This window comes from Calonectris borealis, chromosome 12 (genome assembly GCF_964195595.1).
Source record: "Calonectris borealis chromosome 12, bCalBor7.hap1.2, whole genome shotgun sequence".
NCBI lineage: Eukaryota > Metazoa > Chordata > Aves > Procellariiformes > Procellariidae > Calonectris > Calonectris borealis.
In genome coordinates this window covers 2,430,350-2,445,787 of record NC_134323.1, presented here as the reverse complement: position 1 = coordinate 2,445,787, position 15,438 = coordinate 2,430,350, and the positions used below count along the sequence as shown (strand labels likewise).

General features: G+C 40.9%; 1 protein-coding gene across 6 annotated transcripts in view; it reads left to right on the top strand.

The window, feature by feature from the left end:
• Positions 1 to 15,438, top strand: part of NUP93 (nucleoporin 93) — an 83,301-nt gene that overhangs the window by 59,906 nt on the left and 7,957 nt on the right. For 5 of the 6 annotated variants that reach the window (XR_012675345.1, XM_075160993.1, XM_075160992.1 and 2 more), the window contains 13 exons: positions 596 to 670; positions 2,849 to 2,938; positions 4,273 to 4,412; positions 6,531 to 6,663; positions 7,642 to 7,799; positions 9,572 to 9,737; positions 10,529 to 10,622; positions 11,645 to 11,836; positions 12,079 to 12,205; positions 12,321 to 12,393; positions 12,726 to 12,770; positions 14,419 to 14,535; positions 15,143 to 15,261. Coding sequence is in view for 5 of the 6 variants with exons in the window: in XM_075160993.1 (XP_075017094.1) it covers positions 596 to 670; positions 2,849 to 2,938; positions 4,273 to 4,412; positions 6,531 to 6,663; positions 7,642 to 7,799; positions 9,572 to 9,737; positions 10,529 to 10,622; positions 11,645 to 11,836; positions 12,079 to 12,205; positions 12,321 to 12,393; positions 12,726 to 12,770; positions 14,419 to 14,535; positions 15,143 to 15,261 (1,529 nt within the window). In the remaining variant the exon portion in view is untranslated. The remainder of the gene's footprint in view (positions 1 to 595; positions 671 to 2,848; positions 2,939 to 4,272; positions 4,413 to 6,530; positions 6,664 to 7,641; positions 7,800 to 9,571; positions 9,738 to 10,528; positions 10,623 to 11,644; positions 11,837 to 12,078; positions 12,206 to 12,320; positions 12,394 to 12,725; positions 12,771 to 14,418; positions 14,536 to 15,142; positions 15,262 to 15,438) is intronic. The other variant, XM_075160994.1, reaches the window with a different exon arrangement.

The following is a 15,438-nucleotide window of genomic DNA, read 5'->3' as shown; positions in this document are numbered from 1 at the left end:
AAATATCTCAGTCTTGACATAGTCTCTGTGGGTAGGAAGGTGATTTTTTTCAGGTCAGTATATTGCCAGTGTCTTCCTCCTTCCTACAACTGACCAGCAATAGGGCACTTTTTGGCAGATAATTGAATGCTGCGGTCACATTTTGTGTCCGTGTCGTGGCACTAGGACAAAACTGGAGTGTCAGCCTTGCTAGACTGGATCCATTGAGCCGGCTCATCGAATTCTGTGTCCATCTAGTCAGACTAGATGCTTCACAGTGAAATGCTAACATGACAATCAGCAACCTTTCAAGAAACAAAAGGAAAGAATTATAAGATGCTATCAAGAGACACTGATGTCCTAATTCTAGAGAGCTAATGGTTGGTTTGTGCACTGAATAAGGAGGATTTCTGTCGCTTTAGAAAGTTTAAGCTATATTGGGAAGATAATAGGGTATTGCAGTGAGACTGTGCATTTTACTCGGTAGATAGTTCAAAACCCTGTTCTTAGTTCTGTCAGGAACATGGTTTGCTGTTCTTTAGGAGTAGATATGTTGGTAAAATGCATTGTAGTAATTTTATACCTTATACCTTCCTATACGCTTCTCTTTAAACAGCCTAGCTACGTTGGTGATTTGGGCCCTCCAGGTCGCAGCTCGTTGGACAACGTGGAGATGGCGTATGCTCGGCAGGTGAGTGGAAATGAAAAAACATAGTCAAACATTGTTTTCTACAGAGAGAGGGGTGGGGAAATTAAAAATCTGTGAGCGTGGTGTGTAAGGAGATATGGCAGGTAAAACATGGAAACATCTGCCTGGGGTTAAAATGCAGTTGGAAAATACAGAAATTTAGCCACACGTTTTTTAGAAGTGTGCTCATCTGCCTACAACAGGATTTTTTTTTGTCAAAAAAGGATCTCGAAAGGAGATCCTGAACACCAGATACGACTGTAGAAATCATTTATGCTTGTATAGTAAATTGAAACTCCTCTAACCTTTCAACAAAAATGTTTTTTAGAATTTATGTCAATGTGTAACAGTTTGCAAATGAAGACTTTACATTCCCTTTATTCTCACATGTGGAAGGTCACATTTCTGATGTGTGCATGTAGGAAGAACATGCTGAAGTCTTAATCCTGATGTTTGTCAAATTACATCCCATTTTAACGGCATCGCTTATGAGAAGCTTTAGTGCATCAGCTATGAATTAATACGTCTGGTGGCATGAGACTCCCTCTGAAAATTGTCAGGGAAAACTGATAAACCTTTACATAACCAATTTGTTACTTTTGTGGTTTGAGATGATCTGTTTACCAGCACTATTGAAAACAAAATGAAGGAGAAGGACTTGATTTTTTCAAAATGGAATATGTAAAACTACGAAGACAAAGCGTTGCCTGATTTGCACACAGTTACTGTGATTGTGTGCATTGGATCAGTCTTTGCTGAGGCGGATAGTAGCGTGTACATCTGTCTTTCCATGTCTGCGTTCAGTTAAGGTAACTGCAAAGAAACGAATCGCAAAATAAGGTGTATGGTTGTGCTGATAAAGCGTACGTTTGATTTGGTGGTTGTTAACGTACATTAATTTGTTCTATCTCTACTGTAATATTCCTGTATTAAGGATCTTCCTTGTGGCATAATTATATCCATACTTTGAGGCTGACGGTGTTGTTCCCTGATGTTTTGTGGATATAGAAAGCTCAACCTCTCCAGCAGTGCTAGTAGCAGGGGTAGCTGCAAAGTCGCGGTGTCTTCCCCGTGGGTGGGCAGGTGGGCTCTCATCAGGTTTATGGGCTGCATGCAGGCTGCTTGTGATGCGCCGTGGAGACCTGGCGTTTGTGGCCAGGCTTCTGCCACCAAAACACTTAGTGCAGCCACCGTGTGCTCCAGCGAGCCCTCTGGAGAAGCTGGCCTGGCTGAGCTGTCCTTAACGTCACCCTGCTTGAGTGCAAAAATACCCGGTTTCAGCGCTGGGTATGGGGCTCCTATGGATTTCAGTGGGTAGTTTGGAGTCCTGGAGATCAGGCAGTCCACGCTGTTTTGGTTTATCATCAGCCATTAAATGTGTTTTAATTACACTGGAATGATTAATTGTTCTTCATGTCTAGTTCAAAGTGTTTCACAGAAACATGGTGAAGTCCACATATGTGATTTCACTGATGGTAGATTCTGGTTGCAATCCTGAGCTCCGCATCTTGTTCGCATGCTGGGCGTGTTGAAGTAGTAGTGCATGCAAGAAAAAGGGACTTAAAGTACGATGGCACTGCGTTTCTAGTATTGAGAATGATTATTTTCAGAGGTAGTTGGAAGGTCTTCAGGCTGAGAGTAGAATAAACAATAGTAAAGTAGCTAAATTAAGACTAAGATTTAAATCAAAATGGGTATGTATGTTTAACGGCAGGTTTTCAAGGGCCAGGTTTCTGTTCTTATTTCCCTGACTCAGATTCCCCAGATCGCCACAAACCAGCAAAATTCTGTTTCTTTTATGTCAGCAGGTAGGAGGCTGCCATGCAGGGGAGTATCACAGCCATCTAGTTGTCAGGTCTCTTCTGAATCCTTGTCCTCCAACAATTAGCTGCAGTTAGTCTAACAGGGCATTCAGCGCAGTGCTTTGCCGTGCAGAACCCCTGAACGACTGGATTGCTGCCCACCTTCGGGCAGGCCTGGGGCTTTGGTGTGTTGTGGAAGCGCGGTTGGTGTTGATGCCCATTTCTCTTGCGTTGGATTAGAAGCGGCTAATGTGGGAGGGAAGCAGAAGGGACTTGCTGGGGACACTCTGTTCTTGAAGCCTGGTTCGGATTTTGCTGCTGTGGCTGGGGAGGGGAGTAATACGTATTGTTAAACTTGCTTACTTTCAATATGTTTCAGATTTATATTTATAATGAGAAGATAGTGAATGGACATCTGCAGCCTAACCTGGTGGACCTTTGCGCTGCTGTTGCAGAACTGGATGATAAGGTACTGCCAGTGAGTTAACATAAGGAAATGTATTTAATCTGTTTTCAGCTGTGATTAACAGCCTGCTGACATTGGTGGAAAAGTACTGATACTGCCAAAAAAAATTGCACAGCTCCACAGAAAACACAAAGCCAATACTGGAATCTTCTCTAGTACAGCAGGGCCCACCTGTGATGAACTTGGTCATGGTGAAAATTTCTTAACACGGTGAGGAAGAAAAGAACCTGCTTTCACTGCAGTGTCCCATCATGAGTGATGAGCTGTTGAGGAAAAAAAATAGCTTTTCATTTTAAATGGGTTCTATTGTGTTTGGTTTACAAAATGTGGCCTCCTACTACCCTTTGAATGTATTTCGCTGTAGGTGAAAGGTCTTCAGTCAGACCCTAGCAAAGCGAAAAGCCCCTAGGATTGACTTTAAACCAATGATCTGCTTGCTTTTCTTTTTTTTCCCCACTCCTTTAATTGTGTTGCCTTGATCCACCCCAAAAAAACAAATGCACAAACCTGGCTGCCTTCGAAGCGCTTGGAGGAGAATACTGCAGGAGGGTCAAGTCATGAAAAAACTTTGCAAATGGGAAGAGCAAAAGCTGTTCAGAAGCTGAGGGGCAAATGCTTCAGTCAGATCTGAATTACAGATGTGTATCTTTGCTTTGAACAGCTCTGTTCATTTTGCTAGGGACAGCACGGTGAGTTTCAATGTTCTTGCTGCTTTGAAGCACTGAGATCAAACACCTGCCCTTGCTGGAGCTAACAGTGCTGTTACTTTTCAGTATTTTGCTGTTACAGCAGGGATACTCTAGTCCTGTAGATACTGATACGATCTCGTTCTTACGGATGAGCAGACCTGGATGGCTTTCAACATTTTTTTCAGACCTGAGTCTTTGTCCAAGTGATCAGTGTCCTTCAGGCATTTCTCATCACAGCTGATTGCACAGCTTTCCAACGGCAGCCAGAGCAATTTCTTATATGGAAAGCTGAGGTTGTTGTGGTATTTATTGAGTAGGATGTACTGGAAATGGGGAAGGAGTCTGAGCACCAAGTACCTAGCCTAGTCTTGGAAATCATTGTCGATCCTGAGTGACAATTGCAGGTACGGTATTTATAGCCATCTTCTTGTGCAAAAATTATGCAGAGAAGCCTGGGAAATTTGAATTATGCACGACAGAAGTGGCTTACCTTCGTGACTGTGTCCAGAATCTCCATTACAAATCTAAACTGACATTACTCTTGTGTTTTTATGCTTTTCTTAAGCATGAAAACACCACGTAGCTCAAAACAGTGTTGCTTGTTCATCTCTGTACTAATTATTGTTGCATGGAATGGCTTGTTTATAGAACATCTCTGAGATGTGGGCCATGGTGAAACAAATGACCGATGTTACCCTGGTTCCCGCTAGCGATGCCTTGAAAGTCCGGACCAACATGGAGGTGCGGATGGAGTTCGTGAGGCAGGCTCTGCACTACCTAGAGCAAAGGTAAGGTGAATGCTCTGGGTAGCACAGTTTAATAGAGTTTCCTAATAATAAGCCAGAATGATTTTGTAATGCACACAAACATATTAACAAGGCAGCTACCTCTTGCTGCTCACAGAAGTGTCTGTTGCCTGTCTTTTCTGTTCTGCAGGGCTTAGAGCAGCCACTTGAGTATAAAACCGTTTTAGTTAAAAACTGTTCTAGTTAAAATGGCCTTGAATCCATGGGGAGGTTGTTTAGAAGATGCAAAGACCTTTTATTCGTTCTTCTATGTTGCCCTTAAATATTCTATGTATGTCATAGTGATAAGTGAAGATTTTTTGCTTGTGGAAAGAGATCTCTCCTCTGCAAAAAAATTCCCCCTTTCTATACTGTCTTTCTGATTGCTGATCACTGTCAGGAGCTAGTGCTGGGAGGAGGTGAGGACAGCAGTGGGCACAAATCTGGTGCAACGAGTCAGGTTCTGATCGTGCCATTTCTACACTGAAAGGTTTTTTAAAATTTGAAGAGGCTGACACTGAGCAATGATTTTCAGACTCTGGAAAGTGGCTTACGGTCTGTATCAGCAAGTATCACGGGGGCCTAAGCTCCTTGACCAAGAAAATGCTTGCAGAATTGCAGGCTATGGAGCAGACAGAATGGTTGTAGAGAGAAAGCCCAAAGCCGAATCCCCAGATGGCTGTATTACCTATTCACTGCACTTGTGGATATTGCCAGCAGTCTAGTTCAGCAGTGGAAAGCAAACAATAGCTGCAGTGTAGTGCGTGGGCATTTGTTACAGGTACAGATCTGCCATCTGAGCACGGAAAGTGCCACGCTCTGATACAGCATGCTGGGAGGGGATTTTTGCCGCCCGGCACAGCCTCTTCTTGGCCCCTGACGGTCGGTTGCCACACCTCATCGGCACTCGTTGTCACCCAGGGGTGGTGGCGGCGTGCCTGCCTGTGCAGGGATGGACTGACACATCGGAAGGATCTTCTGTTTCCAGTTCTTCGGTCTCAGCAGTGTGCGATGAGCCAGTGACTCTTAACCTGATTTGCCAAATACCCAACCTGCTAAACTTTCACAGTGCCATTAACTGCTAACTGAAATTAGGAATTAATTACATATAGTTCCACCCTAACTCTCCCAATTGTGGAAATTGGGCCCTTCGGGCTTGATTTAAAAAAAAAAAAAAACAAACAAACAAACAAAAAAAAAAAACAAACCAAAAAAAACCCCCACAACAACCCCGTGCCTTGCTTTGTAGCTTTTCTTTCCTAGCAGGAATTGGCGAATACTGGGGTATTCCTAGCAGGAATTGGCTGCCTCACCAGCCCCTCACACGTACGAGGAGATGTAGTGCTGCTCGCAGCTGTTCTTGCATTAGTTGCTTTGGAGCAACTGTGATCTTAAGCCCTGAGGAGCATGTGCTTAACTCAGCCATGATGCCAAGATACACTGGTGCTTGCCTGTGTTTACATAGCCTTTCAGTTTTATAGTCTGCTGGTGCGCGAGTCTACCGTGTGCTGCAGAGAAAAAAGAACTTCAGGTAATTTATTGCTGCTGCTTTTATAGGTATTCCTTCAGTGTACAGATTTTTGAGACTCCTGCTTCTAAACACGAATATTTGTTAAATTGACCTGCCTTGATTAAAGGCTTTGATGGGTTATTTTAGAAGGTGTTCTCAAAGCTGCCTTCACCAGTTGTTTTTCTCTACATTTCCTTATTCTCTGTGATTTCCTTCTGGTAAATCCATGGCCCTCAAGTTTATATTTATCCATAGGGCAGGGAGAGACAAACATATCTGTAGTGTTTAACTGTTCTTTTGTGACAGGATTGAGAGTTAAAGTGTTAGGATGGAAAAGCTTGTTGCCAGTTACTTAATTGAGTTTAACTTACTACTAAGAGAACCTAATAAGGGGAACCTCATAACAGAGTTAAACCTGGAGCAGTACACCACAGATTCCAAACATGGTTTGGAGAAGTTTTTGCCTCATTTTGTTGTAATGATAATGTTTGAACATCAAGGTAATTTGCTTTAAATTGCTAATTCGGTTGGATCTGAAAGGCAGTGGATGTTTTTGTAGCAAGTATATTTCAGTCTGTTCGCATGTTTGTTTTGTTTGTGTTGTTTTTCAGTTACAAAAATTACACCTTTGTGACAGTCTTTGGAAACTTGCACCAGGCTCAGCTGGGTGGAGTCCCAGGGACCTACCAACTAGTCCGCAGCTTCTTGAACATCAAACTCCCTGCGCCTGTCCCTGGTCTCCAGGTATGTCCATCGCTTTCAGCAACGGAGCTTAACTAATAATGCAAATCTGTTTGCTCCAGCACAGCCAGGAAACTAGTGCAGCATCCAGCGGTTTTTCTATTGTTTAAACTGCTTTTAAGGCAGCAGGCTCTTATTCCTTTTCTAGAATTTTTCATTAGGAAAATGGAAGATAGACAAAATCACTTTGAGTTCAGAGCTAGTCCCGAAGCATGGTGGTTCTCAGTAGTTTGAGTTCTAAATTCTAGAAATTATGGTCTCTTCTGGTGGTCTTTTTTGAGGTCAACAAGCACGTATTATAATACGTTATGATGTTTCAAAAAAGCAGTAACTTTCCCTATTTGCTTTTTCGCTTTTTTTTTTTTGCACTTACTGTAACATGATGACACCAGTTGTTGATGACTAAATATGTAATGAATTAATCTGAATTGTAGCCTGAGCCTTTTATTTAGGAATCTGAATAAAATCCTGTTCACCTGCACATAGTAGAAAGTGCATAGCTGTGCACCCACAAAATTACCAGATAAACAGGCAGGCTGGGTTGAAAAATAAAAGTAAAAGGAAATAATAACAAATTATAACATTGGAGACCACATAGCTGAGTCTAGCTGTCCTTTTCTTACCTGCTGAGATCCATGATTAGTTTGGTATCTTTCTTTTTCAGTACAAATGTTTTAATACCTCGGTGGCCTAATCCAAATCCACCTCCTGGATGGGGAGGATATCTGTATGCTAGTTCTGGGATTGTCAGAACCTCACTCAGAACTGAAATCTGGGCAAGCAGAAGAGAGCCCCATCCTTGTGCACAGCTGTCACAGGACTTAAACCTCATGACCTCTGGCTTCTGTAACACAAACAGAATTTTTTAGCAAAATCAATGTGTGGGTATAAGGGCAGAAATAAGGAATGAGGCAAATGATAAAGAAAATTAATTCAAATATGCTGCTTTTTTAAAAAAATTATTTCTTACTTTATTTTCAGGATGGTGAGGTGGAAGGCCATCCTGTCTGGGCACTGATTTACTACTGCATGCGCTGTGGAGATTTGACTGCAGCCATGCATGTGGTGAAACGGGCACAGCACCAGCTGGGAGAGTTTAAAACCTGGTTCCAGGAGTACATGCACAGTAAAGATAAAAGGTAATTGGGAACTAGGAAAGATCTTTGTGAGGGGTGGGAATTGCCGTGGAGTAGTGAAATAATTAGTGGCTTGGTAGAAATATAAGAAGCTCAGGTCTCTTCTGGTGGTGATGGCTGCCTAGTGTTTTTATTGCCTACCTAAATTACATGTAAGAAGTTTACGTATTTTAATTTGTGGCTTTGAAGTCTAGAAATCTCCATAGAGAAAGAGTTGTTTGAAAGTATGCAAAAATTTACATTTCAAAAATAATACAGTGGTGTAGCTTTGCTTTTTTACCATAGAATCCGCCTTGTGTAACGGTAGGATACTGCATACAATAGATCAGATTTAGTCTGCCGTCACGAATCCTGTGTCTTTTTATTTCCCCTGTCACTTACTTTAGTTGAAGTTCCTTTGGGGAACGCTTTTTACTACACCTGTTTTCATAAGAATGCCACACAATAGAAGCAAGCAGTGTTTGTTAGAGGCCTTTAGAGGCATTCACTCTCACATCTCTCTTGTGCTTATTCTCCTCTTCCAGTTTTTGCTACCCATCACTTGACAGAGGCCACTGGCCAAACTACTGATTATGTGGTTGCAAGCGGTTGAGTTGGTGCATCTTAAGGTGTGCTCAGAACTCTGCTGCGGTGTTTTATCTTTCCACTTGCAATGGATTTCAAACAAGCGCACGGTCAGCTATCGCATTATAGCTGTGCTCCCTTCAGGGGAACGGCACTGTGCTAAGGTACTGGCTGAAATTGGGGGAAACGGGAGGGCCCAGGTAAGTGCAGGACATAAACCTAGAATCATAGAATCATTAAGGTTGGAAAAGACCTCTAAGATCATCGAGTCCAACCGTCAACCTGTAATATCCCACCTCAGCTTATGACAAATTTCGTTTGTGTGTGGGAAGCCCTCATCCTGCAATATGTTGAATGTATTGTGGCTCTTCAGGTATGAAAATGTGAGCAAGAACATCAGTTTGCATGTCTTAAAACTGAGAGGAAAAAAAATCAAAGTGCCATTTACTGAGTAGTGTACGCCATGTTGTTACTCTATAAATTAACCTGGTTTGTAGAGAGTATCTAGGAGTGCTCATTATAAGAAGATTGTTCCAGAAATCTTAGTGAAGGTACTGTCATTGTTTTCATTGCAGATACTTTAATGAGATACAGTATAATTGATTTATTTTGTTTTTATTACAGCTATGAAAAGGTTCTCTGCCTACAGATTTGACAAACAATGTCTTAGTCTAGGAGAATCACTTTATTGATTCAATTCTGCAAAATTCTCTGCAAGAGGGTACAAGAAATAGAATGACAAAGAACATTAAGGCGGTATTTAATGATAAAGATGAAAGTGTCTCTCCTAAAAGACTTCATGGTACAACGACCTGCTCACTTCTTAGTTACTAACCCAAAGAGTTCCAAAGACTTTGAGCTGTCTTTTTCTGAAATGATGAAATAGCAGAGTCGGACGAAAATAGCTCATCTACCACAATATTAATGCACCCCTAAAGAGACGGTTATCTAATTTTTTTTTTTCCCCTGCAATGGGTATTTGAAGATGATCCTCCGTAACTTTAATTATACGTTTAAATTCATGCGTGCAAAATTTTTACCTACAGATGTAAATAGTGCAAGAAATAGTGCAAGAAATATCAGCCAGTGCTTACTGTCATTACGCCTCTGCTGTGAATTTGCACCTATTTACATTGATTTGTATCCAGGTTTCCTCATGCAGGGAAAGATGGGTTTCATGTCTTTTCCTTCAATCTTCTTTTTTTCCGTAGACTATCTCCTGCCACAGAAAATAAACTGCGTCTTCATTACAGACGAGCTCTGAGAAATAATACTGACCCATACAAAAGGGCTGTTTATTGTATTATTGGCCGTTGTGACATTACAGATAACCAGAGTGAAGTTGCTGATAAAACAGAAGATTATCTTTGGCTAAAAGTAAGTGTGGTGTTGGGGTTGTGGTGGTTTTTCTTTTTTTTAAGAACAGGTCTAAATGGTATTGCTTTTCTGCACTGCTCTGCTAACCTCCCTACTTCTAGGTCTGGTGCTTTGCATCAGTGTAACGCATGTGACTTGACCTTGCGGATAGTGAGGGGCTGGGAACCCAAGTCCCAGGGCTGCTCTGTTACCCTCTGCACTATCAGGTGTTAATCTGGGGACACTGGTCTTTGGAAGTGTCATGTTCTTCGTTTGACACTGATCTTTGTCAGCTGTTTTGACAAGTAGTGTTAGCTTGCTACAGTGAGGATCCTCTGACTTTTCCTTTCTGGATGGATTATGGCTGAAACGTTGGTGTCAGTTGGCAGAAGAAGATGCTGTCAATGTCTGTGTAGTCCAAACTCCTTACAGTTTTGATGGGAGCATGATAGATACTGGTCAGTACCCATTTCTCTCCTTTATCAGAAAGAGGGAGTAGAATGATGTATTTGTAAAGACTGGGTAAAAAAATATTGCTTTTAGTTATTGCTTGGTGAGTGTTCAGAGTCCCAGCATCAGAGTTTGATGGCATGGACAGATAGAAGAGGACCCCTGGGTTATATCTGCATGGATTTCTACATTAGAGATCTTTGCTTCCCCGCAATGGATTGACCTGATGTTGTGACTAGAAGTAGTTTCTAGTCAGTCGGTGAAATCTTAGGAGGGGCTTCAGATGGAACGAATTATCTTCTGAACGCATCCCTTGTTCAAGGTGAAGTTGAAATACCTGCTTTTTTTCGATGTGTTTTTAGCTGAACCAAGTGTGTTTTGATGATAATGGTGCAAGTTCTCCACAAGACCGACTAACATTATCACAGTTCCAGAAGCAACTGCTAGAAGACTATGGTAAGAAACCACAAATAGATGCGTTACTTGGGCCTCTGCTTTTCTGCTTAGGGCACTTTCCAATTGTTGTTATACAAACCCCAGACTCCACGTAAAGTCCTATAGCTCTCCACTAGTGACAGGCATCTTTAGGGTGTTCATGGACAGCCTGCTTCCCTGGAGTAATGGCAGACTTCAATAAGACACGATGAATGAGTCCTGTGTGTTCCCAGCAATCAAGAGAGTGAATATTCATCTGTGAACAACCCTGCTGCTGTTTGTACTTTATCCATACTAAATTATGGATTGCTTTCTCTCGCCATAAATATGCTAAGGTGGTCTAGCAAAACTTCCAATTTTTGGAATACAGAACAGAAAAGCAATCATTACCTAATGTAGCCATGTATTTCCAAGGCTTTTCTCTGTGTGCATCCATTGTTCATTGTTTCCCTTAAATTACTATTTCAGGTAATTTTCTGGGGACCCAAATCACAGTTCCTTCCACTTCAGAAAGTTTTAGGAACATCCACAGCCCAAGAGAGTACCTTTTCCCATAATCGTCTTACAATTAATCAAAATTAGGTCACTTGGACTATCTAGTTTGTAGCATCACTCACACCCTGATAAAAATGTGCGGAAGAGAAATACAATAAGCTACCATTGGTGTCACTGAGTAGGAAAATCAAGGGGTTTAACATTACTTGTACCACTTGGCATAAGTATAAGTGAAGACAAAAAGTTGTGGTCTTTAGAGAATCTGTTGCAGTCTATCAGAGTTGATAGTTCGTTGTCTGAAAAGAACAAAGGAACTTTTTTGAGTAACTGTTATGCTGTGGTCTTTCATGGTACATTTGCAGTGGAACAGTTATAGATAAGCCACTGAGGTGTGTTTAGGTGTTCAGTTTTGCCTTGTGTGTTTGTTTCTATTGGCACTGAATAAGCAATAGTGATGCACTGTGACAGGAAGCATCCACTGTCAGTGATCTCTGATTGCAAAGTCATTGTCACTTACACTCTGTGTGTGTGTTGTGTTTTTTTTTCAGGTGAATCACATTTTGCAGTGAACCAGCAGCCTTTCCTCTACTTCCAAGTATTGTTCTTGACAGCACAGTTTGAAGCTGCAATTGCTTTTCTCTTCCGGACAGAGCGCTTGCGTTGTCATGCTGTTCATGTTGCATTGGTCCTGTTTGAGTTAAAATTGCTCCTGAAATCTTCTGGGCAGAGTGCACAGCTATGTAGGTCCTGCACGTTTACTTTACAATAAAGGAATATTTTCTGAGCCCTTAGAGTACCCTGTAGACACTGCAGGTCTATGTAATTGATCAAACAAGCAGCATTTATCAGAACAATCTCCTAAAAGTTAATTGTTTTAGTTGCATTAGAGCTCTGGATCATGGCTCTGACTAATTTGAGATGAAGATCAGAGCAACGTTTCCTGGCATTAGATTCTCTGATAGTGTTGTTTCTGACGTTACAGTAAGCCATGAAGCTGGCGACCCTCCTGGCGTCAGGCGTCTGAATTTTGTGCGGCTTTTGATGCTTTACACCCGTAAGTTTGAATCAACGGATCCAAGGGAAGCTCTGCAGTATTTTTACTTTCTCAGGTAGGAGCTAATAAATGTCTCTAGATTTTCTCCTAGTTACTACTGCTTAATTATTCTTATCTGGGAAGTCCTCAGAAACAGGAGTACCTTCCTCCTTCCCTTTTTTTTTTTGTAGGAATGAGAAGGACAGCCAAGGAGAGAATATGTTCTTGCGTTGCGTTAGTGAACTAGTAATTGAAAGCAGAGAGGTATGTTTGGCCGTGTTTTGCCTTCCTCACTTAAACTGAAATTCATTTCTTCATTGAAATCTTTATTAGGCAGGACAGTCTTAAACAGTTGGTTACTCTTTCTGCCTGATGCAGACCTAGATGATAGGAGGTCTCACAATGACCATATGTTTAAGATATTTAATCACGTCTTTTTGCCTGTTATTTATATACAAATAATTTTGACATTGATCACTGTTTTTCATTCATCCATGACTGCATCTTTGTACTTAGTAAATATGTTGTGAAATACGTGCAATTCATCTCTCTATTTTTGTTTCCTTTTTTCTTACTTTACATCTCTGTGGATATAGTTTGATATGATTCTTGGAAAGCTGGAAAACGATGGTAGTAGGAAGGTGAGTTGACAATTTATGTTTATATTTTACATAAAAAGTACAAACTATGTGTGATTTCCAAAGTAGTCGTGAGGCTATCTTGCTTTTCTTTATTTTTCACCAGCCAAATTATTACTGTGTTTGAATACATACAAGTTCTCCAAGTATGAGATCCTTTTACAGAATAATCTATGACCTGCCCTAACAGCAGGCAGGTCAGGAACCGCAGGGCAAACTATGTCCCTGTAGACAGCTGATGTAACTAAAGAAACAAATGGCATCAGAGATCAGAATTTCATCTTTACAGTAGGAAGTGGAATTTAGTACACATAAGTAAAAAGCAATTAGTAAAAATGGCTTGCTTGTAAGTGGGTGTGAGACTCTTCTGTTAACTGAAGTGTGCATGTGAAAACTATCTATATGACATTATCCTCATTCACCTCAGAGGAGAAATGTATTGCAGCCCGTTAAAATCCTTGTAATTAAGGGAGCAAGGGCTCACAGACCACTGGCATAGCCACAACTGATCTGTCCTCTCCATATAGATGAGGGTAAGTATTGGATCAAAGATCAGCCGTTTTTAGTTGTGATGGATCTTACTTCTGCTGTAAAACCAGTAATCTAAAAGTAAAATGTAAGCTTACACGGTCATAAGATAAAGGAAACCTTAGGGTTTCACCTGAAAAGAGGAGAGTGCATGCAAATGATTAAAATTTTAGATAACCAACGAAGTTTTTCTGTTCGCTGCAGCAACTTTGGAACCTTTCTGTGTAAAGCAGATTCTGGAATCGTTTTAAATTTTAATTTTAATATTAGGGCTCATGCTGCAATCATTGCTCCTGTCAAAAAAAAAAAGGGGAAAAAAAAGTTATTTCTGGCAGGATTTTCTTTTAGATGCTTTTGTTCTGTCAGTTTAAAAGCGGTGAGATTGTACACACGAGAGCAAGGTAACTCAGTAATCTTTACAAATATTTTTTCATTTTCCAGTTCTTTGTAGGATGAATAGCTTTTAGATTATACCATTAATGGTTAATTCTGTTTTCCTGACTTTACTCAACTCCTTTTAAATGTAACTGTATTCTTGTGTTTCTTTGGTATGAAACCAGCAATCTTAGTTTTAAAATAAATTCCTCTAGATGATATAGTCTTATCTTCACATCCTCAACTACAGTAAAATCCTTTCCAGATATCCCTGACTCTTTCGTCCCTTTTATTCTACTTGTGTTTATTGTTTCTTTTAAAATTCTTGTCGCCCTTTCATTTATCCGTGAAAGATTTCACTTCCAACCTGTCATGCCAATATACATAAACAGCATTCCTGGAGACCCTGGCACGTTATATGCTGAAGTCTTTTGTGTTTTCTTCTCCTCTGTAATGTGTCATCAGCAATTAAAATAATTTAGAATTTGACCTGTTATCTGGGTCATTTTGAATGAATTAGAAACTGCAGATGTCTCAGTGCTGACTCCGTTTTGGAGAAAGTCTCTCTCACAAGAGCTCTTTCTATTTTTAACATGTCCCTTTTGCGTGTTCCCATGGAAATGTACAGGCCATTCTAATCATAATCCAACATGTAAAATATTCATTGCCTTGACAGAATATTCAGGAGTTTTTAAGCATTCTGATTTCTCTTCTCTTCTCTCCTTCTGTTTTTGTCTCACCTCTTTAGCCTGGAGTGATAGACAAGTTTACAAGTGACACAAAACCCATTATTAACAAAGTGGCTTCTGCAGCAGAAAATAAAGGATTGTTTGAAGAAGCTGCAAAACTCTATGACCTTGCAAAGGTAAATATCTTCTGTGTGCTGCCTTAAATATGTAGCTGGTTCACCATTTTTTCCAAACATTCTCCCTGTGATTAGGAGGTTAAATTTCATCTTGGAGATTGAATTATTCAAGCAGATTATTTCTGCTGCTGTTAAAGCTGCATGGAGAGGGGTTTCAGTGAGCAAACCCAGGTGGATTGCGCTCCAACCCATTCTGATTTAAGACGTCCTGGTTCTTGATCAATGTGGTCTTTTGAAGAGATTGCCTCATGCCTGATTTTATTCTTGTTAGTGAAGTTATTTACCTGGAGTGTGCTCTTCCAATTTCATAGATACTGAATTGAAGTCTAAAATAGTTGGGCTTTATAGTGAGTACTCTTGTTTCCTTTTGAAATATATTTGAAATAAAAGTGGATACAACCATAGCCACTGTTTTAAAGGAAAATTAGGGGAAAATACTTTTTCACATGAACCAGCAGCATTATGTTGCTCAGAGCTAATATGATCTTGACTCTTTATGGGAGGGAGGCATCTCTGAGCTTGCACTAGGCACCACTGCGTGAGACCTGCTTTTTCAATGAGATTAAAACATGCTCCTTTTCTTTGTGTGTAACTTTAATACCAACAGAACCCTGACAAAGTTTTAGAACTGATGAACAAGCTCCTCAGTCCCGTTGTTCCCCAGATTGGCACTCCCCAGTCGAACAAAGAGCGGTTGAAGAACATGGCCCATTCCATCGCTGAGCGGTAAGAAAAGGGGGCAGGACTGGGTGATTCACCTGGACCTGACCTGGGACTGTCGGTTCAGTGGGTATTGGTTCCTGGTTCTGCTGGCTGGGCTGTGGCATCCACAGCAACGTCTTCAGGAAGACAGAGAAGAGGTCAGAATTTACCCTGTCCTGCTCGTGATGGCTTGCAGTATTG